This window comes from Colius striatus, chromosome 10 (genome assembly GCF_028858725.1).
Source record: "Colius striatus isolate bColStr4 chromosome 10, bColStr4.1.hap1, whole genome shotgun sequence".
NCBI lineage: Eukaryota > Metazoa > Chordata > Aves > Coliiformes > Coliidae > Colius > Colius striatus.
Genome location: NC_084768.1, coordinates 20,075,600 through 20,100,050, shown reverse-complemented (window position 1 = coordinate 20,100,050; position 24,451 = coordinate 20,075,600). Strand labels below are relative to the sequence as shown.

Sequence of the window (24,451 nt, the reverse complement as noted above, 5' to 3'; positions counted from 1 at the left end):
GGCCCATCTCAGCAAACTGTCACAGAGTCTGCCCCAAAGGGGTCAGGCATTCCAGCCTTTGGGATTGGACAGTGTAACCTTTTGCAGAGGGTACACAGCAGTGGCTCTGCAGGAGTAGGTTCTGCAGAAAGCGTGGTCTCACACAGTGGAGTGTCCTTAGAGCTATCTGGTCTCTTGCTTGGAGGCTTTAGATGATGAAGGATGTACCATTTCTGTGTGGAGAGGCTCCAATGGTTCACCTGTTCCATCTGGGAATAATTATGCCAAAGTTCACTATTTTGGCTTTTATAGATTTTAGCTTCCAGATTACTCAGAATTACTGTCCTCTAAAAAGAGCTTCCTTAACAGCACGAGGCAAGCGGACAACTGAAGCAAGGGCAGGAGGAACTGCGGTGTTGTACCAAGACACCCAGCAAAGCAGAGGCTCAGGGCAGGGCTGCAATGGTACAACCTGGTATAGTTTTAGCATGAATTTCACACTAGCTAAAGGCTTGATCTGGAGGGAGCAAATGACCACATTAGTCTCCGCTGCTAAAGCCAGTAGAAAAATGAGAGGAGCAGAAACAGGCAGATACCAGCTTAGATTTTTTGCAGGCTTGCCTATTCCTGAGCTGTTGTGGGGAAAGTCATCCAGGAAGCTTTCTCTGAGAAAGTTTTGGGTTTAGATTTTTTTTCCTTTATAATGTGTTTGGAACAGCGAGCTGAAGATGAGACACAGTGGAGCTTTCATGTTAGGTGAGGATGAAGGTGGGTGAGTGTCACAAGATGTACGTCTGAAGCTTTTTCATTCCTTGGGTTTTGGGATCTGTAACTATGCAAAAAGGAATAGGTACAAATGGAAGCATTTCTGCCAGCTGTTGCCATTAGGTGTATTTTCTGAAGTATGGGGATAGAACCTTTTCAAGGAAACTGCATGGGCTTCTTCCCATGAGATGCCGTGTATGTCAGCTGGATGATGGTTCTTGTCTCCTCTTGGGCTAACCTCCTCTCTCCCTTCTCCTGCTTCCCCTTCTCCAGCTCCCACTGAAACACCAGCCCCATCTCAGAATTTAGTGCTCTCTCCAACACTTGTTTCTTCTGGCAGCAAGTCTTCCTGATGCATGCTTCTCTATTTTCTCCGTTGTATATAGCTTCACTTTCTCTTCTTGCCTCAGGTCCTATAAGAAAGTCACAATGCAGTCATGCCTTCTCCCATATGCTGTGTTTTCAGCCTCTTTTTATCCTCTGGCAAGATACAGTGTTTTTCCTCCTCCAATGTACTCCGCATGTGGTTCTTCCTCTTTTTCCTGCTTCTGTGGAAACGGAACCAAGATATGAGGCCTTTATAATTGAACAGAAGGACAGGACTGGGTCAAAGGTGGTGTTAACATGTCTGGCTGTTGTCCTCTTAGGAGCCTGGAGGAGGAATGTGATGATGGGGATTTGCTGGATGGAGATGGCTGTTCTAGGAAATGTAAAAAGGAGAGAGGCTTCAACTGTGTTGGTGAGTCCAAATGGTCTGAGGCATCCTTTTGAGACAGAAGTCAAAACTGTATGTTACACTGCTCCTCAGAGCAGGGAGTGATGTACCTCATTGCCACAAAATGTGGATCTGTGACCCATGGAGCTTGGCAGGCCCTGAAACCGGAAAATGCCAGGGCTAAGCCTGGAGCCTGGTTTGTAAACAAGTCCTCCCTGGTGTCCTTGCAGGGGAACCAAGCCTGTGCTATGTGCATGATGGAGATGGTGTGTGTGAGCCGTTTGAGAAGACAAGCAGCATCCTGGACTGTGGTCCCCACACGCCCAAGGGATATGAAGATCTATGGGCAGCAAAAGCCTACGCCTCCCATCAGGACACCAAGTCCTGCCCTGCTTCCTTGGCCACTGGAGAGCCTGTTGTGAAAGTAAGTGAAGGCATGACTGAAAAAAAACAAAAAGAGAAAATACCTTTATAGCAAAGCTCATGCAGTAAAGCTGGGAAAGCCACTGCTGCAAGAGGGTACTGAAACTATACTCCCATGTAGGGAGCCAGTAGAAGACCTGAGCATTTCTCTCGCCACCTTTCAGTACTCTCAGGAGCTGCAGTGCATGGAGGGGTGTTTTGTCAAGGCAGGGAGCACCTCCCCTGACTGTGCAGTTTGCTAAACAGTGACCACCCTTGTCTCACCAGCTAAATGTAAAAGTTTGAGCGTGTGAGTAGTCGCACTGTCAGTTTAAAAACAAATCCTATGAGTCTAATACCTTATAAGGTCAGAGCCTGAAATGATAAAATCATGCAAACATCAGCATTTGTGCTGCTCTCAAACTCTCTCATCTGAAGCCAAGGCAAAATCAATGGGAGAATTCCCATCTTTCATATGGGCTTTGGAGCAAGGCCTGGAGGTCTAGGATGGGATTTTCCCTGATCAATGTTAACATGTGTGTGTATGTTCTCTCCTAGCAAGCTGAAGAAGAGCCAGAAAGAAATATGTAGAGGTCTTATTTAGCCCTTTATACATGCATTTCTCTTGACCTCATATAGGCAACAGTTTGTTTTCTTGAGACCCACAGCATGATTAAATTGGCCAAATTTACCTGTCTAACAAGATCCCTTGGGCTCGGGTGTCTGGTCCTCTAGAGTGACACATGGATCTCAGGTTTTGTGTGCCAGGCCTACGGTGATATCATTGAATGACACCAGAGACTGGTATTTTGGGCAGATGAATCTCACCTTTGCACCTCATCAACCCAGCCAAAATCAGGAGGCTGTGCTCTTACCTACCATCTCACAGCTTGGTTCATTATTTTTTAATCAGCTCTACAGACACCATGGGTGCTTAAACAGCATATTTACAGCACCTCAAAATGGCAAAGGCCTCCTGTGTGCACATGTGGGTGGTGAGATATTACTCCTGCTGGGAAACCCACATCCTAATTGTCTTCATGCAAGGAACCAACTTGGGATCTTTCTCAATGTTTGTTAACTCTTCCTTGAGGTTTTGTAGGTGCTGTTTCTTTCTTTCTCTCTCTCTCCTTGCATCTTTCTGTGTTGAAATAAATCTCTGCTTTCAGGTATGTAAATCACACCTTCACCATGTTCCAAAGGAGCTTTCCCTGGCTGCTTGGTTCCCCTGCACTCCCAGCCAAAACAGTGTTCAGGATCCAGATGAGGAGAGAATGTCCTTGGGCAATGAGAGAGTTTGGCTTAAGGTAAGTGAGGATATATGGCCAGACATGGAGGATTTGCTTATCTTTGCTCCAGCACTTTAGTGACAAAGACTCATCCTTTTCTATCCTGTATCTTACTGAATTCTTCCCATCCCCCAAATGCCTGTGGCTGTCTTACATTGTTGCTCCATTCTCGCTGTGAACAGTAAACGCATCCTGAGGCAGATTGTCAGGAGAAGGGATGTAACTGAAAGAAGCCCACAGAAATGTGGAGTCTAAGAAACAACCTGCCTCTTGAGTATTTATTCCCTGTAGTCAAGCAGTGCTGTTATGCCCATAAACAGTGGCCACAAGCTGTGTTTAAAGTCCTAGTTGCCTTTGCTCTTCACAACCACCAACAGGGGTAGCTGGATATGCTCTGCTTATCCTGAGGGGTCCTCAGCACTCCAGGTTGCTACTGAGCACCCTGAGCCCACAGCAATCAGCTGTGGCATGCAGGTCCTACTTCCTAGTGACTTCAGACCAAAAGAGCACTTTAGTGCCCAAGATGCTGGTCTTGCAACCCTATGGGGGCTCGGGGCTGCCTCCACAGCTTGGGGCTGTCTTTGAGAGGGCACCTGGAGAATCAAACTCCTCTGTCCCAGAGGGCAGAGGCACAGGACAAGGAGCTGAAGGTTAGGCCAATGTGATTTTTTTACAGCATTGGTTTTCTGGCCACAGATACAGTTTGGAGGTTTTGTGGCTGTTGCCTGATGTTGCTGGAAAGCTGGACTCTGGTATGCTGCTTCCTCTGCAGTTCGAGGGGCACCTTGCCCTGCTTTGCTCAAGGTTCTCCAGCAAGGACCTCTTCCCAAGATGCTTAGACAACTTGACTCAGATTTGATGATTCACCAGTAAACTTGGCTGTTGCTTCTGAGGTCCTCTGTCTCTCCAAAGAACTTCCTTTAACTGTTGTGGGGTTTTTTCCCCTTTCTTCCTTGTCTGTGTGCTCACAACCTACTTTGCAGCTTCAGTCTCTGGCCATGATAAATGTGCCTCCTTTCTTCCTTGGCTAGCTAGCAAGCAGTAATCTCCCCCTCTGCCTTACCTAGATGAAAGCTGCTTTCCACTTCTCACCGGGGGTTGAAGTGTGTTCCAGTTTTATTGGAGCTTGTGGTCAGTTCTCTTCCTCTATGGATGTTTATATTAAAGACTTTCATTACAAGTTCTCCGTGCTCTCTCTAGGAGTGCTATTATTTTCTGCCCATAAAATTATTTATGGACAAGTAATAAATATGTGGGTTTTTTCCTCCCCCCCTTTTTTTTTAATAGAGCTTACTTGATTGGTAACATATTGGCTTAGGAAAGACAGTTTCTTGTTGACAATTTGGCCAGTACACCGGCTTGCCCTGACTGGAGTGTGCTGCTGTTGATGCACATGTGTACCCACGTGTGTGTGGTGTTTTGTGGCCACCAACTCCCATGGCCATTTTAAAGCTACTGCACCTGTGTCACACGGGTTAGAGCCACACCAAAAACTCATCGGGTGGTAGGAATTGCTTCCTACAGCGTTTCTCAAGAGGTGGCACCAATGAGCCAGGGAAAGGCTGTGTCATGCTGTAAGTGGGCTGAGGGCAAGAGGCATGTGTGTGTCTCAGCCACCTGAAGCACCTACCATTCACTTTTTGAGTTGTTATGATTTGTAGATCTCTGGCTATATTTTGTTCTTAGTTTCTAACACATCTGATGAGGAAAGAAATCAAAATCTCTGAGTGAGTCAGGTTGTGTAACACTCAGGATATTAAGCACAAAGGGGGAGAAAGAGGGAGAAAAATTAAGCTAGCCTGCTGTGATCCAGCACTTAATAGGTGTTTAAAAGAAAGAGAAGAATTAGTCAAGTAGGCTGCTGATGGTCTAACTTGGGGTCAGTGTCCCTCATCTCCAGAGTTGCACTGCAGGAAAACAAAGACTAAACCCTTCACCTTAAGCTGTGTAGTCCAAGGAAAGCCTCACCTGACATCTTCAAACGTCACTCCCTCCCCGAGGAACCATGCTTGGAGAAGGAGGTAGCATGTGGAAGGGTTAAAATCAATAATCTCCTTGGGGCTTTCCAGCTGCAGCTTTGTCCTGGGGAGCTCCTTGGAGCAGGCTCTGAGCACTACTGGCTTCTTTGTCCATGTTCTCATTTTCCTTTCCTCCCTTCTTGCTTTCCTGTTTCTTTTTCTTTCTCCATCTGCTTTTCTCACCAAGGGAGACAGTGGTTGTGTGTTTAATGAAAATATTTGAGCCCTCCTGGTCCACTCCTTGCAGCCAGTCCAGCCCTGCATAAGAGCAAGCCCTGACCAAGGGAACATGTAGGCAGTAGTGAGGACTTGCTCATCGGGTGTCTGCCGCTGAACACCTTCCTCTGCAGGGTGGGAGTTCGGGCTGAAGCCCAAGGTTTTCTCCTGCTCCCATGCGTGAGTAATAGCTGATGTGGCACAAATCACCTCCAGCCTGGACTGCCATCACCAATCAGGTGGTTGTCCCCTCTGCTTCTGCAGTCTACTCCTGCGGCTGTGCCTGGGCTTGTCCTCTTCTGAAATACATGTTTGCCTTGAATCCCTGGGCACTTTCCACAGCAGCATTCAACAAAACCACTCCATAGGTGGATCTTGATCTCAGCACTGGGTGGGGGGTACCAGGGTGGGGGAGAAAAATATTTCTATCTTCTTTTCCAGGGAACATCTGCCCTGTCATGACCAACGTTGTGAGTTTCTCAACTGCCTCCTCTGTAGCCCCTGGGGCTGTAGACAAGTGGGGAGCTGTTGGCTCTTCTAGCAGGCAGGGCTTCTTCCCACAAATATTTTCATGTGTTGGCTGACAGACAGTCTGTAGTTTCTCTGGATACTTGGGCCATTCTTTGGGGATATTATTTCGATGGCAGGGCTGGTAACTGTGCTCTCTGAGTGCCTTGCTTGCCCAGCCAGCACCATGTAGGGTGGGAGTTGGAGACTGGTGAAGGGAGGGCAGAAAAGGGGTTACCTAGATCTTGGTCAGGTGGTGCTCAACTTAGAGCAGCAAACGTGGAAACTGGGAAGATGCTGTAAATAAGTGGGGACTGATAGTCGTGGGGAAAGACCAGTGAAAGGGAGGAGAACTGAGAGGGAAAGGACTGTTTCTGCACCTTCCCTTACCTCCTATCTTCCTGCCCATTTGCTGCCCTACACAACTGCAGTCTCTGACCTCCTAACTCGACTCCTGCTCCCTCACTGCCTTCCCTTTTTCTCTCCCTCTTGCATACCTGGGATCAGAAAGGCTGTATTTGGTATGCATGCTCTCAGGGTCTTTGTTGCTCTCCTGCCCAGGTGTGCTTTGAGAGACCTGCAGTGCCCACCTCCCTCCTGGTCTTCCTGGCCTCTGATGGCACCGTCCCGAGCAACCAGCACAAGCAGAGAGTCACTGTCCAGCTGAGCGACGTGGCTGGGCTCAACCTCTCTTTGGGTGAGCAACCTGTGGGCTGTGGTACAAGTCCATGCTGTCCATGCTGTCCCAGCAGGGACAACAGAAGCCTCCACAACCTTTCACTGGATTGGGTGTTGCTGTCCCCTATCCCCCCTTGCAGCATCATCTACTTCCCAAGCTGGTTTGTTGGGATGTGTGGAGGAGCAGAAGAGGTAAATCAGAACCAGAAAAAAATATATCCCTGGAGCTGAGCTAGTGGCTTCTCTTTGCCCCATCCTGTAGGGACATATGAGCTGTCATGCCAGCACAATCCCCTCGTCATCAATGTGACCCATGGCCAGGAGGACCCATCCCACTGGGCTGCTTCAGTGCTGCTCAACTTCTCCTCCGCGCTTGTGGGCATCGCAGCCGTGGCCTTGCGGACCTCAGCACAGCCTGGCTCCTCCCAGCCCACCATCTGCCTTCTGCAACACGAGGAAGGATGTGGCCATCAGCACTACAGGTATGGTCTCCTCAGGGCACTTCCCCACAGGCACGCAGAGTACCTCTCTCCTCTAGGGTTTTGTGCTTTAGTTCTGGAGTTTTTATCTACTTGCTGAATGTTTTGTGACTATTCTCAGCTGCCTTTTGAGGTGCTGTTGGAACATCCAGTGTGATGAGTGTTGATTTGTTTATCTTGCTGTGGAGAAGGCAGGAAAATAGATTTTGTGCTTGGATTTTCTGCACAAAACTGCATTCAAGGACTGTTTCCTGGTGGGAAAACCAAGCTCCCTCTGCTGAGGAGTAGCCACTGAGGGTTGCTGCTGAAGATGAAGTGTTGATTTCTTCAGCACGTGTGTTACAAACTCCATCTCCATCCATCTGTGGAAGTTGGGGATGAAGCTCTTTTCTTCTCGGTGCTGGCTTCCCACCTATCTCAGGCTCCTCACCAAGTCTCACACTGTCCCATTGCAATGTGCTGATAATGATAATAGTAGCCACAGTGCTTTAATTTATTCATGTGTGGCACTTGTGAGTGTCTGCCTATCTCCATAAAGCACCAAACGAGATGGTGCTTGCAGAATGGGTGCTGCTCCTGAGTGGGTTGTGCTGGAAAAGGGACAGGGAATCACAGAATCTCAAGGGTTGGAAAGGACCTCTAAAGATCATAGACTATTGTCCAAAACAGACGAGTTAGAAAAATGTACTAACAGAAGTGGACTCATGGAGGAATGAAAGGATGGTTCTGAGCTCTGTTGTAGAGGGGTACTGGGGCCAAGCCTCGCTTGGCTTTCAGATCCCAGGCTCCCTGAAGCTAGAAGTGGGCTGATCCAGGGCTCTGGTTCAGCCAGTTACTCGGACCCCATTGCTGGCAATACTGATTTGGGGCCCAACCTTTGGGAGCTGTAGGGTTGTTGAGATCAAAGAGCTATGGCTAGGGGGTCATCACATCACTGCTGCTGCAATCTATCTTCCGTTGATGGCCCTAGATGGACGAACATCCCCAATAATGAGTGTGCGTGTGTGTGGCTAAAAGCTCGTGGGATCATGGCACAGTTGATTTATGTGGAGTTTTGGAAGCCATGAATATCCTGGCGTTGCTTTTTGCTTGCTTTTTTGGTTTTTTTTTCTTATAAGTGCATGTGTGATTTATACAGAAACATAAATCTTTGTGAGTCAGCATATAAATATTATTCTCAGCTTTACATTAAAGGATCAATGTCCACCTGAAATGCAGTCTGTTTCCTCCTGGTAGCTGTTACAGCTATGTACACACATGCTTCTATGACCCCAGCCAACTGATGTGGTTTTTCAATCACATTTTCTCATGCTTTAAAGCAACTTTGCACGTTCGTTGCTTGAGAGCTTCTCCCTCCCCCTCAAGTGACTGCAAGGAGGAATAAACTGACCAGACTCAGCTGAGCATTGCCTATGGATGAAGCTTGTATTGAGACAAACAGAGAGGAAAATTGTTGTTTGTCTCCTTAAAGTCTAAAGCACAAACAAACTCCCATATGGCCAAAGTGCAGGGTTGTGTGCTCTCCTTTGTATAGGCACGGCAGGACCCAGTAGGATCCTTGTCTTCTCTTCCTCCTCTCTCTGCCGTCCTGCAAGCTCTCCGTGGCCTTGTCTTAGCTGCAGGATGCTGAATTGCAGGTTATACACGTGCCCTTAGCAAACAAAATAAATCAGATCCCTAGAGTTCTTAGAGTAGGAAATACTATTAATAGCATTGATTTTTCTGGACAAAAGGCTTGAATGTTTAGAGGGAGATTAGGCTTACAGCCTCCAGTAACCTCATAAATAATAAAGGATCTGCCTCTTTTAAGTCAGGAAACACCCAAGTATCCCCCTCATCTTATACTTTTGAATTCTGTTTAATCACCAAAAGTAATGTACAGCAGTATTTTTATTTTTAAGGGTGAATAATCCATCTCATGTAAGGCAGGTGGAGTCTGGGGCAAAAAAAAAAATCCCGTAGAAAAACCTAGGAATATAAAATCTTAAGAGATTTTAGAGGCATTTGACTGTAAAAGGTCACAGGTCTGTGGGGTTTTTTTCCTGTAAAAATCTGAATTGACCCATGGCACGCACACAGCCTCATACACCCAGCATGTGTGTGTCACTGCTTTCCTACACCCAACAAAGGGACAGTAACAAATGCAACAGAGCAAAGAGATTCCCTGACTTCAGTCTAGAAAGGCTCATTGCCAAGATAATAAATATATGACAGCATGGTATTTCTGTAGCATATTTCATCTTGAAGGATCTCAAAGAGCTTTGCAGGCTAAGGGAAACAAAGAGAGCAGGCATTCAATGCTAGGAAAGTACATCCTTGGTTTGAAAAAACAGAGTTGCCACCTTCCTTCCGATCCACTCAGGGCACTGAAGGTTTGAGGAGCACTTGCAGACCAAAGCAATGTGGGGTCCCTCCCTTGCACCTTGCTACCAGCACCAGGAATGCCTCTCCACTCTCCATCAGCAGCTCAGGGCTGTACTTTGCTTTCTGTACCCAATCACAAGCTGATGAGATCGAGCAGAAATCAGAGTTTTAGTGCATTTCCACCCAGGAAACTCAAACTCTTCATCTTTCATCTTTTTTTTTGTTTACTGTCTTTGAAAACTGATCCACAGTCTCTTTTGTTTTCCTTGGTACAAGCTATATACTGAACCAAGGGAACATTGTTAATTTCTTCCATTATGTTTATTGTTAGCTTGGTTTTATTTTTAATGGGTTTTATTTGATGTTAGCACATGCTGGGAAGTGCCTCGGTGAGTTAAGAGAAAAGGTGCCACGCAATTCAGTCTGCACTGTTTCTATTTCCTGTGCGAATGCCCTTGTCTGCTCCCCTAAAAGTGGGTTTAGTGTACTGAGGGAACTCTGGTTTGGGTTCCTTTTGTATGGGAGGTGGATGGCAGGGAGACGAAAATCGGACAGAGGAGAATGTTGTGTACGTATCTTCAGTGGTTCCAATTCATTCAGCTGTTCCCCAAGCAGGTTCTATTTGCTTTCTTTTCTTTTTTCCAAGCATCAAATTCATGCAGGGTCAATTTATGTGCTGTATCTGTGTTGGTGTGAAAATTTGTGGGGACTCTGGGTAGAGATGTTGGTGTTTCACTTCCTTCCCTCAGGATGCCTGATGGTTGCCCCGTGGTCAGGGACCATGCACGAAGTGGATGGACTCTTATGTTGGGTTTCCAAGGTCACTCCTGATGGGCTCAGATATACTCTGGTCAGGATGTACCTTGAGACAGCTCAAGGTGGCTTTCCTCTGGCATCAAAGCCCATTGACCTCTGGTGCTTCTCTTGTGAGTCCTTGACTGGCTGATGGGAAGTGGTGGCCAAGGCTCTGATGTAGGATTTGGTCATTCATTTCAACTGGTGGCTTCACAGTCCAGCTGGAAGGTGACAAAGGGAAACCCTTGGAGGTGCAGGGACCATTTTCATGGGCTACTCTGTTCTATTTGCCCTCTGCACCGTAGTCAGATTCTTGAGTTTAATGCTTTGTATATGGGCTTTTTTTTAGGATGCTTAAGGCATCTTCTGCATTTTGCTGAGACTAGCCAGTCTCATCTAGCAAAAAACCAAGTATCCCAACACAAATCAGTCATAGCAGCTTAGAAACAGAGTGCTTGGGGTCACCTCATGGAAAGGGCCACCTAGTTCCAATATACTTGTTCTAAGCATGGCCAACCTCTGATAACTCAAGGGAAGGTGAATCACAACACAGAGCAGTTGTGAGGTGCAAGGCAGATTTCCTGAGCCCAGCCCAACTGCTTGTGAAACCCTGAAGCTTAATCATAACTCCTTATTCTGTTACCAGTATGTAAATTATACGAATGGCACAAAGCCTCCTGTGCTTCCTGTGCCCAGCGATGGAGGGAACAAGCGCCAGGAGACGCTGAGGTCTGCCTGCAGAACCCTTGGTGTATCACTGCAGCCAGCTGCTCCCATTCTGCCCTGCTTTCCCTAATGTCATATACAGGCACTCGCATTTTTCAGAGAAGCTGGATTAAATGTGTCCTTCAAAAGGCTCTCTAATCTTGTGTTACAGGCTGCAGGAGGTGATGAGTCCACCACCTCTCCTGCTGAGCTATTCTTATACCCAGTAACCCTCTCTGCTGAGAAGGTGCCTCTGATTTAAAGATGAAAGTTGTTGCTTTTTCTCCGTCCTTGACAGAAAGGTCTAAATGCCTCCTGCCAGCAGATGACTGTTCTGTGTATATATGTCTGTACAGAGGGATTAGATTCTCTCTGTCATGATAAATGTGTTTTCCTCCATAAATCTTATAGCATTAAGTTTTGCAGTCTAGCTGTGGATTCTGCTTACAGCTCCCTTTGCAGAAATAGTGGAGGGATTTCCATCTTCCTCAGTGGTGGGTACAGATCTGAAGTGAATTCCTCTGGACAAGATAGGAGATGGTAGAAATGAGGTACAGTGTGTTGCCATGGGGTTCTGATATGGACAAAGGTGTTCTTTGGGATAGCTGAATATGCACCCTTGAGGTCAGATAAATCCTACCTGTGTGCTAGTCTCATGATGGGCAGGTGGGCCATCTGCCTTCAAGGAGTCAGGCCAGCTCTTCTCAGGAGTGATGAAGGTACAGTCTGTCCTGCCTCTGCTTGGGAAGCAGACTAGACCAAACCTGACATGCCATTCAGCTTCACTTTCTCTGCTTCTATAAATTATTTTGGTTTAGCAAACAAACAAATTAAAAAATCCCCCAAAAACCCCCAAAACCAACCCCAGAAATGTGGAAAGGAGTTATCTGGAAATATATTAAGACCGATCTGTTCTTGCTTCTTTTTCTTCCTTTGCCACTATGGCTACAGAGGGGCCAACAGCTCATTTGACATCTTGCTTGAGCCTTTGCTCTGTCTGTGAGCTAGATGACAGTGCATGACTCACAGGGATGTTGCTTTTTGCCAAGTTCCTTTGGGAGTCACGTACAGAAGCAAACATCTTTTCCTGAGATGGCAACCTCAATGAAGATCGTAATCAAGGCGTATCACCACCGTTGGGTCTGTACACGTAGCCTGCTCCCACAAGGACGGTTGCCATCGGGTTTCCTGGAAAACTGAGACTTTTCCCCTTCATGAGAAACATGCCTGAAGGGAGAAATGCCCATGTATTTCCAAAACACATTTTCTCATTTCCGAACTATTCTGTTTTGCTAGATCACATTGGGGTAAACATCTTTTATCTCACTGATGTTCACTGCTACAATCCAGACTCCAACAGAGTACATGCAGACTGTTTTTAACTTCAGGAGGTTTGAATGAAGCCTTTTCTTTTCCATTGACATCTCCTATAAATCCCTCTACCCCCAAAATTTACATCATGAGATGAATGGTCCCCCGTTAGAGCTAGAGTTTAGTGATAAGGGCAGCTTTAGCAGCAATCTTTGGTTCGAAGGCTGAGATAGATACTGCAGCAACTTATGGATGATTCATTACACTGTAGGCAGCTGCACCGTATTTGGCTTGGCTTAGCCTGACTTGGATAAATCTATCAGTATATTCTGAGTTCCATGAAATAACTACTGTAAAAATGCAAAATGTCAACTTTTCAGAATTTGGGCTGTGTCACAACAAAACGATGTCTCCCCACCAGCACTGCCACCACTGGCTCGGTGTGCTCCATTGCTGGCAATTGCCTCTTGCCTTACTTGTAGAAAGACAAATGATCCCAAAAGGAAAACTTTCCTCTAGTTTGTAGAATTGGTCCCGTTTCAGATCAAAGCTCTTATCATTCCAAAGCAGCTAGGGCAGAATTTCACAAACTTTGAGACCAGGAACTTTCTTTGTCTCAGTGATGGGACTTGGTTAGCCCAGCAAATCATGCTTTCTGGTGCTAATGTGGAATAGAAAATACCTTGGTATTTTGTAAAAATATTGCCATCAAGTCATTAATTTGAGCTTCAAAAGAAAAAGACGGTGGGATAAAAATGGAAATTTTTTCAGTGGTTCACAGAGAGAGTGGAAAAAAAAGCAGCCCAAACATATTGGCGTGTCCCACATCTTATATGGCCTGAATCAGAAATGGGCAAAAGTCAGGACCTTGCAGCTGCAATATAGGAATTCCATTTATCATCAAAAGGAGAAAGAGCTCCTTCATGCTGAGATCAGAACTGGGCTAACTGCACCATTTCCTCATCCAGCCTTCGTTAGGGTGTTCCAGTGGCTGGGAGCAGTGATTTATTCCATCACTTTACTCAAACCCTGGTAAGGCATGTGGATCGTGATGGGGCCAGACCACATGGCTTTTTGGTTTTGTCCTACACTTGCACACCATCAAGCTCAAGGATATCCCAGCCCTAAGTATTGCAGTGTGGTTAGGATGATGCTGATAATGATAAAGGAAGTGATCAAAGCAAAATTTGCAGTTGGAGGCATGTATTTCTTTTTAAGCTTACTGCTATGTTGAATAACACAGCAAGAAACTTGCTGATCTCTCAATCTACTTTACACCAGCATCACCGGTTGCGTTTCCAAACTGGTGGAAAATGAGAGTGTGCCCAGTAGTGCTGAAAAGGATCAGTGCTTTTCTACTTGTTGTTTACTAACAGTGTTGTCTTAACTGCTGAGGCTGCCCCAGGCAATGTGCCACCACTTCACCAGTGCCAGGAGAGCTGCTACAACCAAGCACTTGGCCTGGCTGGATGTGTCTGTCCCATTCCCTTGAACTAATGCTGTGATGAGCACATGCTCTGTAACTCAATACAACACTGTCAGCAATGAAGTGAGGGGTTTTGGGGTCCCAGTGTGACCACTCAGGTGTTCTGTAGCCTACAGCTGCTTTGTGAACCTGTCACTCATCTCCCAGCCTTACTTCCCAACATACGGTCTATGATTTGCTTAGATAACCTCCATGTGACCTGAGGGACCCAGGGGTATGGGCTTTGTTGTAGTGGTATGTTGATGTAGCACCAAGCACCGTGGTAGGAGGGATGCAGCCTACCAGCTGCATCTCCCCACATGCCTGTGGTTGGTAAGGAAGGGGATGGGATGCAAGAACAATGCTGGAAAGAGGAGAAGCTCAGCCTCTTTTGTACATGAGATCTAGGACCGTGGCTCTGTCACAGGGAGGTGGAAATGGGAGTGAAGAGCATGTGTGCACCAGGGGTACAGGCAGGGAGCAAAGCAACCACCCTGAGAAGGTGGCTGCAGGAGGGGAGGGGAGAAAGCTACAATTGGTACCAGATGCCCTCAGAAGCTAATGACCTGACAAATGCTGTGCTCATAAAACAAATTCTTTAAAAAGGAAGCAAATGGAAATATAAGCTAGTGAAAGAATTTGCAGCAGCTGCCCTGAAACCATTTCTCACTTCATAAACAGGTCTGCACTGAAAAAACAGCCCCTTTCTTCTTGTTCTCCTTTGTGGTCCCCTCCTGTGCCCACCGGCTCTTTCAGGGCTGTGGCCTGCAGGTTTCCACTGTCTCTTTGGCTCAGTGGACTTGTCCAGAGTCAACAGCACGTTGCGTTCCCTTAATGTCCATGTTGGCACCAAGAGGGTTTTTTGGGTTGTTTTTTTGTGCGTGTTTTCTTTTATGGGGTTTCATCCTTGGCTGGAGAGGTTGAGTGAATGCAAGAAGCACTTCTGATGCTGCCTTAGGACTGATAATGTCAGGTTTTCCACCTATGAGATAAAGCCTGACCAAGAGATAATGGCATTTTCCTGGAGCTATTTTGTCAACAGTATTGTCCTGGCCTCATTCCAGTCCAGGTAATTAATCTACTGGCTGTGTTTCACTGGAGTCCATAGCCCTCTGGCCAGCACTCCTCTTTGCTAAGGGATGATGTGTGATGCTTAATTAATCAGTACCTGATGACTGGTCCTTGGTGGGAAGCTGTTGTGGTGAGGAAGGGGCTGTTTATTTCCAAGGAATGAGTGACACATTGGAAGTTTTCCTGGGACCTCTTGTAATATGAGGTAGTGTGCAGGGGAGGGCAAGCCCTCTTTTTGGCTGCATCTCACCTTGGAGGGCACAGCTGAGTCTGTAAAGCTGGACAGATGTGTGATGAGATGGTCTTGATCCCAAAGAGTCCAGCATCAACATGCACACGTCGTTGGGCTATGCCTCCTTTCATCGGCTTGAAAGGACACAATGATACGTGGGAAGGTGTGGGCTTGGATTGTGCTGAGGCCCAACCAAGGCAGAGCTGGGAAAAAGTCGCACCCTGGCATCATCATCGGATTTCAAGCTTGTGAGAAGCTGGGGATAGGGGAGCAGGTGTGCATCTCTGCAAACACCTGCGAGCCACTAAGCATCCCCCAGAGCTACCACCCAGAGAGAGACTCTCGTTACTGAAGAATTCCTCAGATCCACTGGTTGATCTCTTCCCTCTTCTCCTCCGTAGCTGTGCTCACGGTGCTTGTGCAAGATCAGGAAGCTGCACAAGGCCACTACTTGCTCACACTGCCGCCCTCAACTGTGTCTCCGAGGGTCTGAGGCACATGGTGTGCACCGTTGCCTGTGAAAAGGGCTTCATCCTCCGCTCTGGCAATGGGAAGAGCCTGGGTTCTGCACAGGTGAGTAGACCTCGGGGTGCGGGTGATCTTGCAGCCTTGTTGGGCTGTTAAGTGCTAGTTAAGAAAGATTTAACCACCCTGAGGTGGCTGGAGTGAGCACAGGGCACCTTGTTCCTCCAACCCTGACCTCATTGCTGCTTTTCCAACAAATTTCACCTTGGTGGAGGCTCTGGTACTGGGCCTCTGTGCTGCTGGTCTTGCTCTGGAGACTCCTTCTCTCACTGCAGTCTTCCTAGCTCTTCCATCCCAGTGTTGCCTGCAGACTCTGATTCTGCCAGGCGATAAGTCACTGCAGGGGATGTCCCAAGCCAGGGCAATACACCCCTACAGAGGGAGGAGAGGTAGACATTTCTCCAGATGGGCATTGCTGTGGAGAGTTAAACATCTCTGGGATGTTTTCTCTCTTAAAGCTAAGTTAGTGGCTCAGGAAAAAATGAAGTCATTGCGGAGCAACTATATTTAGAGGCAGCCAACTGCATGGAGAGCTTTTCTTCCTTTGTGCTGCGTTGCAATAACACTGCCCATGCCAGCGGGGCAGTGCAGAGGTCACCGTGAAAGAGTTTGTCCTGTTTTCCAGAGGGCTGGGGAATGTGTTGTAAAAGCCACAAGCCAGCACAGCTTTTAGCCATCAACAGGAGAGACCTGGTGCTGATGTGTCCTTGGGTGCTGAGCTGCCTCAGAGTCACCTTGGCAGTGTGGTAGACACAATGTGTCCCATCCTTAGGCTGTTCCTGGAGGGGAAACAGGAGTCTCCAGGGCTGAGATTGTCCATGCACCAGCCTAAGCAAGAGCATGAACTTGTGTAGGGTGGAGACAGAGGTGAGTCAGGCCGTGTCAGCAGGATGGACCTTTCCTCTCCTCAGAGAGTTACAAGGGCTCACGATGGCAGGCAGGTGGGTTTCCCATGCAGCAGCTGTCCATGTTTGCTGAAGGAGAGGTGGCTGCTCGAAAGTGCGATAGGGCAGCTGGTGTACCTCACACCCTTCTCAATGAGGTGGTTCTTAATTACATGGCTACACAGCTGTGTGGACCAAGACATGCCCAGGGAAAACAAAATGTTCCTGTTCTATGAAATGAAACCGCACAAAATAAATCTGCCTGAGGTGACAGGTTTCCTATGTTTGGCAGCGACGTGGGAAACTTCTGGACAGAGCTTTGCCATGTGGCTGTCAAAGCAAATGGCAGCCCACAAAGTGCCCAGCACCGAGCCTTCCAGTTATGTTACTGATCTGTCTGTGTGAGCCTACTCATCTTGAGGCATTTTGGGGAAAACACACACAGCTCTCCCCTGAGCATTCTCTCCACCTGGCTTAGCTACATCATGATGCTGCTGTACACTGAAGACCCAAATCTAATGATGTCCTTCAGAGTCACCACATCTAGGTTCGATCAAGGTGTGTCAGCTGGGAGGATAGGTCATATATTTTACCATACAAGCAGTGTGGTTGTACTCAGACAATGAAGGGACATCAGGAACAGATGAAAGGCACCTCTTTGAGCTGCAGCCCCTGCTTGAGGATTGCTGGGCTGGAGTTAGCAGTCTGGGAGTGGAAGTCATGGAACAATTGAATTGGAAGGAGACCTTTAAAAGATCACCTTAGTCCAACCCCACTGCTATGGCTAGGGACACCTTTCACTGAATCAAGTCGCTCAGGGCACATCGTTGTCCACTGCTCTGTTTTGACAAGGTCTGTGGCACGTGTTGGCCATGTTTAGTGGTGGGACCGAGGGAAGTTAGGTCCTCATCCTGTCCCCTAGCTGCATAAGAGAGGCTGTGTAATTAGCATTTGTAAAGGAGGTTATGTGAACCTGATTTCAGTGGAATCTGTGAGATGAGGCTTGAAAGAATTGATAAGTTTTGGGAAAAAATCAACAGGAGAGCTGCCCATCAATGACTGAAGTATGACTGGAACTTGTGGAGGAGAAAACTGCAGCACACAGAGCTGAGAAGTTGTAGCTCATGAAGTTGTAGCTCATGAAGTTGTTCTGTGTCTTGAAGGGATTTTCCTTTTTCCCTTAATGTGCTCTGGCACTGCTGATAACAGCACATGCAGTCAGTGCTTTCTGGAGACAAGAACTTACAGACCAAGCATTAGAAGGTCTCTTGTACAAGTGGCTTGGGTGTTACCTTACGGGCCATTCACACCCCAAAAGGTCACCCTGTGAAAGGGTGAGGGCCTTGTGACCCAACATCCAGAGTGGGCTTTCTTATCCTGAAACCTGGGTCAACCCTTGCTGCTGTGGTGGCAAAGCAGCAGATTAAAGCTCCTTTGCGGGGGTCTGACAGAGCCTTGTTTTCTCTGCAGCAAGAGGTGGTGCTGATGTGCAACTCGGGACAGTGGGACAGATCTGTGACTTGTGACCCTGTCGACTGTGGTGTCCCTGACCAGTCCCACGTATACTACGCTGAATTCTCCTGCCCCAAGGGGACCACCTACCTGCAGAGATGCTCCTTCTCCTGCATCCACCCAGCCAAACTTCAAGGTATGGTCTGGAGTGCTGAGAGATCTCAGCACCCTTTTTAGTGCCACCTTTCCACGCCTCTCCCAGGCTATTTCAAACAGAGCTTTGCTGCTTTGAATGTCACAGTTATTCTGGCTTCTGCCAGCCAGGTGAGGTGGGCTCTTGAGAGACCTTCTGAAATGGTGGGCATCCCTCCCCCTTGAGCAAAGACACTGCGGTGTGGGGATAATTTCCTCTGACTCCATTCCCTGACTGGCAGTCCTTATTCCTCCACCTCAGGGTGTAGGGATGTCCTCTGCTGATAGCTGGGGAGATCTGGCAGCCTCAAGTCTTATGGGCACAAGGAAGGCAAGAAGCATGCAGGTAGCCACTGCAGACAGAGGGGACTTCAGAGAGCCTGGTGGCTGTGGGAAAGCCTGTGTTCCATGAGGCCTGGAGTTGTATAAAGCCATAGAGACTGATGGCAATAGCTGCAAGGCACTCTGGGAGATGTTCCTCAATCAGAAACATGGCAGTTCCTCAGACACACCATAGCCTGGCTTTCATTCTGCTGAACCCATCCATAGCCCCAGGAGTATTTTTACCCAAATTGGAGCAAGAGATATACTGTTTCTGTCTACACAAGACTGAGCTGGATGGGATTTTAGGGGTCAGTGTCAACCACTGGGATACTATGTGAGGTTTCCACCAATGTCTTTGCACTGAACAATCATATACAATGAATCATTTTACTGGATGCCCTATTTTATGGAGACTTTCGTGGACACAGTTGAAATGTGTGAAAATTATTTACCTTTTTTTAGTTTATCTAAAGGGCAAAAAATCTGCAGGGCATTAAGGTCTCATTTCATGACAGGGGGATGCCAGCACAGATTCTCAGCATGAGCTGATCAAAATGATGGCTCAACAGCCCAAATTCTGCATGAACTCATGTCCATTGTCTCAGGGGGTCAGCTGAGAGCAGAGCTTTAATCTGGTCTATCACTAACAGCTGTCTCTTGTTCCTGCTGAAGTCAAGGGGAGGTTTGCCATGGGCTCCCATGGTGTGAAGATGTCACCTTGGTGCAGTGCCCTAAGTGACTTCCAGTGGCTAACATGATAGCTAATGGTCTTTGGCGACGGCTACCAAGCCACATCAGGAAACTCTTAGAGGTCCTGCTGACTCCCCGAGCTGTTGAGGCAGGGATGTGCTTAATGCTTGTTCTCCCTGAAGGCTTGAATCTTTATGGGCAGGCTCTCAAGGATAATGAAAACTAAGAATAGGCAAGGGAAGGCTGACACGGCTGCATGGCACTTGGAGGTGGGAGATTACCCTCAGCAGTGCCAGCCTGCTGGGAATGCCAACTCTGAGCCCAGGCATGGTCTTGTTTCTGGTCCAAGAGCAGTTGTAGGCAGAGCACTGATCCCATAAAAAAAGGTGCTTGAAGGCATTGTGAAGGAGTTTTGGCTCCACCAGGAACTTGCTGATCTAAACCTCTCAGTAGGAAGAGACTCATTTGCTTCAGCCCAGCTTTTTTTCTAGCTCAGCAGTTCTCAGCGAACCATCCATCATCCACACCATGTGGGTGATGCAGTCCTGGACACCCACTGCAGATAACCAGAGCTGTGCAGTTTCAGCCACCTGTTAGCTGAGTGTAACAAATGCCCTTTTCTACAGAGGGGCAATGAAGAGTTGGGCTGTAACATTCAACCCATACCTTTAGTAATGGGTAGTCTGAATTCCCATTCATACCAGTTAAGGCTCCCATATCTGTCCTGGCACTTCCCTTTGATGCTGCATGTACAGCCCAGAGCATGACAGCTTGTAAGGGTGGATAAGGATGAGCTGCAGAACACACCTAGGGAGAATGATGTTGGGGTGAACTAAATATGACAGATAGGTGTTGTATATAAACCCCCCAGCCTGATGAAGGCTATCCTGAGGTGTTACCAGAGAGGGGAAGTGTAAGGGGAAGTTCTGGAGAGATTTGCAGAACCAAGATCCTTTCTCCATCCCCTGGAAGTTGTCCCTTTCCTGCTTCTGTCTGCATTCAAGGAATTTCTGCCCTGGCCTGACCAAGCATGCAGTGGAGTCCATGCTCTATTAGTTGCCTCCCTTGGCATCAGTATCCACTCTAACAAGAGGACTGTTGCTGGTTGCTCTGAGCTTCCCTCAGCAGAACTCCATCCCTGGGACAGCTGTAACTCCAACACACACTGCTTCTCTTTTGGGGTCAGGAACAAACCAGTGGCTGACCTGCCTGGAAGATGGTCTCTGGTCTCTCCCTGAAGCCTACTGCAAGCTGGAGTGCGATGCACCACCTGCAGTAGCTAATGCCAAGCTCCTGGTGCCACGATGCCTGTGGGGCAACCATGACGTGGGCTCAGTCTGTCGCTACAAGTGCAAGCCTGGATACCACGTGGCTGAGAATGCAGTGGGCAAGCCAAAGAAGTAAGTCTTATCACCGTTTCCTTCCTCCTCTTCTCACAGTGTAAGCAAGAAGGACAGGTGATGGTATGTAGGCAGTCTTGAAGAGCTGATTTGATGGGTACAAGGCAGAGCAGCTTGCTTTGGTCGTGCAGATTTCTTGAAATATGAAAGGCATTCCTCTGGTTTAGATGAGAAACAGGTGGAAACAAGACATAAACGGCTCTTGCACACGCACGTGTTAAATACCTTAACCTAAATCATGCAAATTTATCCATGTGCCTCAGTGCACTTGTCACTTGGTAAAAAATAATCATAGAACCATTTTTTTTTTTGGAAAAGACCTTTAAGATCATCCAGTCCAACCACTCACCTCACCTTGCCAAGCCCACCACTAAACTGTCCCTCAGCACCTCAGCTACATGGCTTTGCAATATCTCCAGGGATGGGGAATCCAACACCTCCCTGGGCAGCCTGGGACAGTGTCTAACAACCCTCTCGGGGAAAAAGTTCCTCCTGATGTCCAACCTAAACCTCTCCTGGTGCAGCTTAGGCCGTTCCCATTTGTGCTATCATTCATTACTGTACAGAAGTGTTTGTAGACTCTCAGGTAATGACATCTAATAAGATGCTGGAAGATTCCTGGAAGTGATAAAACATAGATCAAGGCACTGGGGTTGTAAGAATGAAAGACTGTCTCTTGTCCCCTGCATGTCTTGGCTAAATTTCATTTTTAACATTGGCATTTCAGTAGAAGAAGATTTTTCCCAATGCTTTGGGGGAAAATTCCTGGTGATTCACTAGCCCTGCACTCAGCCAATATTGTGACACTGGGGGGGTCAAGCAGCATTTTGTCTGTGACACCTCCATCTGAAGTCCCTGTTGGGTATGCTCACTAAGATTCCATGGTACTGGCTGGGTCCTCTCCAGAGTCTTGACACTAGCCCAAATCAGGTAATGATGTGCTGATTTTTTAATGCCCCCTTCCAGTTTTAATTGAATGCAGACTTCTGCTCTACTTTGCTTTGGAGTAGGGTTGTTGTGCACTGGGAAGCAGTTGCCAAATTTCTTGCCTCGTAATGACGGAAGTGGTTTCCGTAAACAGCTTTTCACAGTGTTAGGAGCGTTTCTTGGGCCAAGGGGAGCTGAGAAAATTATGGTTATGGCTACGATCACACGGACTGCTCTGCGAACGGCAGAGCAGCTTGCGTGCTTGTGGCATTTCAGGAGCTGGACATGCAATCAAATCAACTCAGCTTGCAAATTCAGCCCATTTCAGCCATGCTGCAGCAACTGCTGGTAAAACAGATGCCCTCTGGGAGTTGTTGAGGCTCCTCTGGTCTGTATGTAGCTTCCCTATGAGACTGAACAGCCTGTGAGACGAGCGCAAAGTGGTTTACATTTTCATAGTGATGCACATTGATGGAATGTTTTCACGTTTGCTATTATCATTACTGCTGGTTTGTCAAACATGTCTGATAGCAGAGCATGATCCTGTTGGTCTAAGCAAAATATCCATTAACAGACCCAGAAAATTGATTGCTTGCTTATGCAGACTGACTGCTATGTGAGTGGTCTGACTCAAAGCAAAAGTTTTCCCTTGGCACTGTAGATATCTGAGTACTGTATACACCCAGCATAAGTACAAATCCCTTCACACGTGCAGTGAGTAGCAGCTACTAGCCAGTAAGCAGACCACTGAATTACTTCTGGTTTTCATCTCTGGTAGGTGGAGGATGGGTGCTGCCAGAGCTAGAGGTTGCTACTTTTTGTTCAGGCCAGTTTTGGAGAGAGCAAGTTGTTGGAGTGCTCTGGTGGGGTGCAGGTTCCTGATGCGCTGGTGTGCAAGCAGGGTCTCAGCTGATGATTCGAACATCAGATTTTTGGGTCTTCTCAAGTCCTTCTGGGTTCCACAAGCTGAGTTCTTGATCTGTTATCTCCCTCTTGTCCATCAACCCAGCAAGCATCAGGCTTGCTAAAGGATTTAATGATACACAAGTGTTGACAGGCATGAGAAAGCAAAACTCTCTCTGAGAACTATATATTGGACAAAATTCAGGCACGATCCATGACTGACACTGAAGACTTCTCATGCCACCTAACTAGCTCAACCTTGGAAACATAGACACCTTTTGTGAGTTTTTCTTCTGGCTTTAGCAATCACGCCTTGTCAGAGGGGAATGATGGAGGGAGTGTAACCACCAGCTGGCCTCTCCAACACACATGGGTGTCTGTTCATTCCCAAGGGATCAGTCCACTCTACTGCTATGTGAGACACATGCTCAGCTTCTCATAGCACTGTTATAAGAAGCCTGGTGAAGGGCCCCAAGAAGGGCTGCTTGTAGTACACATCTTCCTTCAGGGATGGCTCTGGATCCCCTCTGGGCAGGAGGAACAGTAATATGAGGAAGCAGGAACTCAGTTCAGGAGTCAGCATCACCTCCTGACTGGCTGCGTTTTGGTCAGCCGTCTGCAGTGCCTTTCTCTCACATGCACTTCATAAAACACTGACTGCTACAGGCAGCCTAGTGACCCAATCCCTAAGGCTTTGTTCCTCACGTGGTAGGGCTACAGTGCCCACCTTATGCAGGCCTGAGCCATGTCTGGGATCCAGCTGTCTGTCCAAGAGCGTCTCAGCTTGGATGTAGATGTTCATGCGGTTCCCCCACCTCTATTTCTTTAGTTGAATTTTACTACTAAGGATGCCTAGAGAGCTCCTGCAATCTTAGTTGAAAATCATTTCCCATAGCACAAATGGAAGAGAAAGGGGATGAAGAAACCTGTTGTCTCTGAGAGCATGCTGTTGTCTATTAACCTGGCTGAGGAAAGACCTTTCAGAAAATGTTGTTTGTCAACAAGGGATCCTTGAGGAAATCTTACGGAGTCAAGATCCTGCTAGAGATTTCCTGCTTTTCAGCTGGCAGGATCTGACTGATGATGCTGATATATGAAGCTTGTTTGACTCTTTCTAAAAGAAATCTGTTTTCAGCCTGGACAGCCTATGTAACAGCTTGGTTTCCAATCTATTTCACATCTGAACGTGAGCCAGCAATGCACTCTCGTGGCCAAGAAGGATGCATCAAGAAAAGTGTGGCCAGTGGGTTGAAGGAGGTTCTCCTCCCGCTCTGGTGAGGCTTCATCTGGAGTGCTGTGTCCAGTTCTGGGCTCCCCAGCTCAAGAGGGACAGGGAACTGCTGGAGAGTGTCCAGTGCAGGGCTACCAAGATGATCAGGGAACTGGAGCATCTTTCTTATGAGGAAAGGCTGTTGGACCTGGGAGTGTTCAGCTTGGAGGAGACTGAAGGAGGACCTCATTAATACTCAAAGTATTTGAAATATGTATATCAAGGAGACGAGACAACACTTTTTTCTGTAGTGTCTAGTAATAGGACTAGGGGTAATGGACAAAAGCTGAAACACAAAAAGTTCCACTAGAACATAAGGAAAAACTTCTTTGCTGTTGAGGTGAGGTCAGCCCCTGTAGAGTTTTTTCACTTGCCCAGTGAGGGATGATTCCTCAGAGAGAAGAGATTTGAGGATCTCAGTTACCTCTGTAAGGGGCTGGGCCCCTTCTGCTAGCTTGAGGAAATGAATAAAAGAAGAACCAGGCACCCAGATGTTTTCAGACAGCTTTAAAAGCCACAGCCTACATTTTGACCAGAGATCAAGGGTCCATAGCACAGTACAGTGCACTGATGAGCTTCTGTGTAAATACCAGTCTCTGCCTCCTTTCCCCACTGAAGAACTGCAAAGACCATGAAAGAGGGAGAGGAGGTGGGAAAATGTGGAGGAGAGAACGGACTTGGAAGGAGTTAGCAGACCAGGATCAGAAAGATCACAGCGGGCAAAGTAGGAGAGCCTAACCTGGGAACGTCAGAGTTCAGTAGGGCACCAGGCCACTGCACATCTGTGGTGGGTGCAAATATGTGGGATGCTTGCTGCTTCTGCCCACATCTGGCCCCCTCCGGATAAAAGGCAAACAGCCGTGCAGCTGAGGGAGCCAAATAACTAGGTAATG

The 24,451-nt window shown here is 47.5% G+C and overlaps 1 protein-coding gene across 1 annotated transcript in view; it reads left to right on the top strand.

Moving 5' to 3' along the window:
• The window catches only part of PAPPA2 (pappalysin 2), a 92,079-nt gene that overhangs the window by 44,090 nt on the left and 23,538 nt on the right, over positions 1 to 24,451 (top strand). Inside the window, exons 9-16 of the mRNA XM_062003888.1 lie at positions 1,392 to 1,483; positions 1,690 to 1,883; positions 3,031 to 3,168; positions 6,453 to 6,588; positions 6,832 to 7,051; positions 15,393 to 15,564; positions 17,871 to 18,048; positions 20,245 to 20,458. Coding sequence (XP_061859872.1) covers positions 1,392 to 1,483; positions 1,690 to 1,883; positions 3,031 to 3,168; positions 6,453 to 6,588; positions 6,832 to 7,051; positions 15,393 to 15,564; positions 17,871 to 18,048; positions 20,245 to 20,458 — 1,344 coding nt within the window. The remainder of the gene's footprint in view (positions 1 to 1,391; positions 1,484 to 1,689; positions 1,884 to 3,030; positions 3,169 to 6,452; positions 6,589 to 6,831; positions 7,052 to 15,392; positions 15,565 to 17,870; positions 18,049 to 20,244; positions 20,459 to 24,451) is intronic.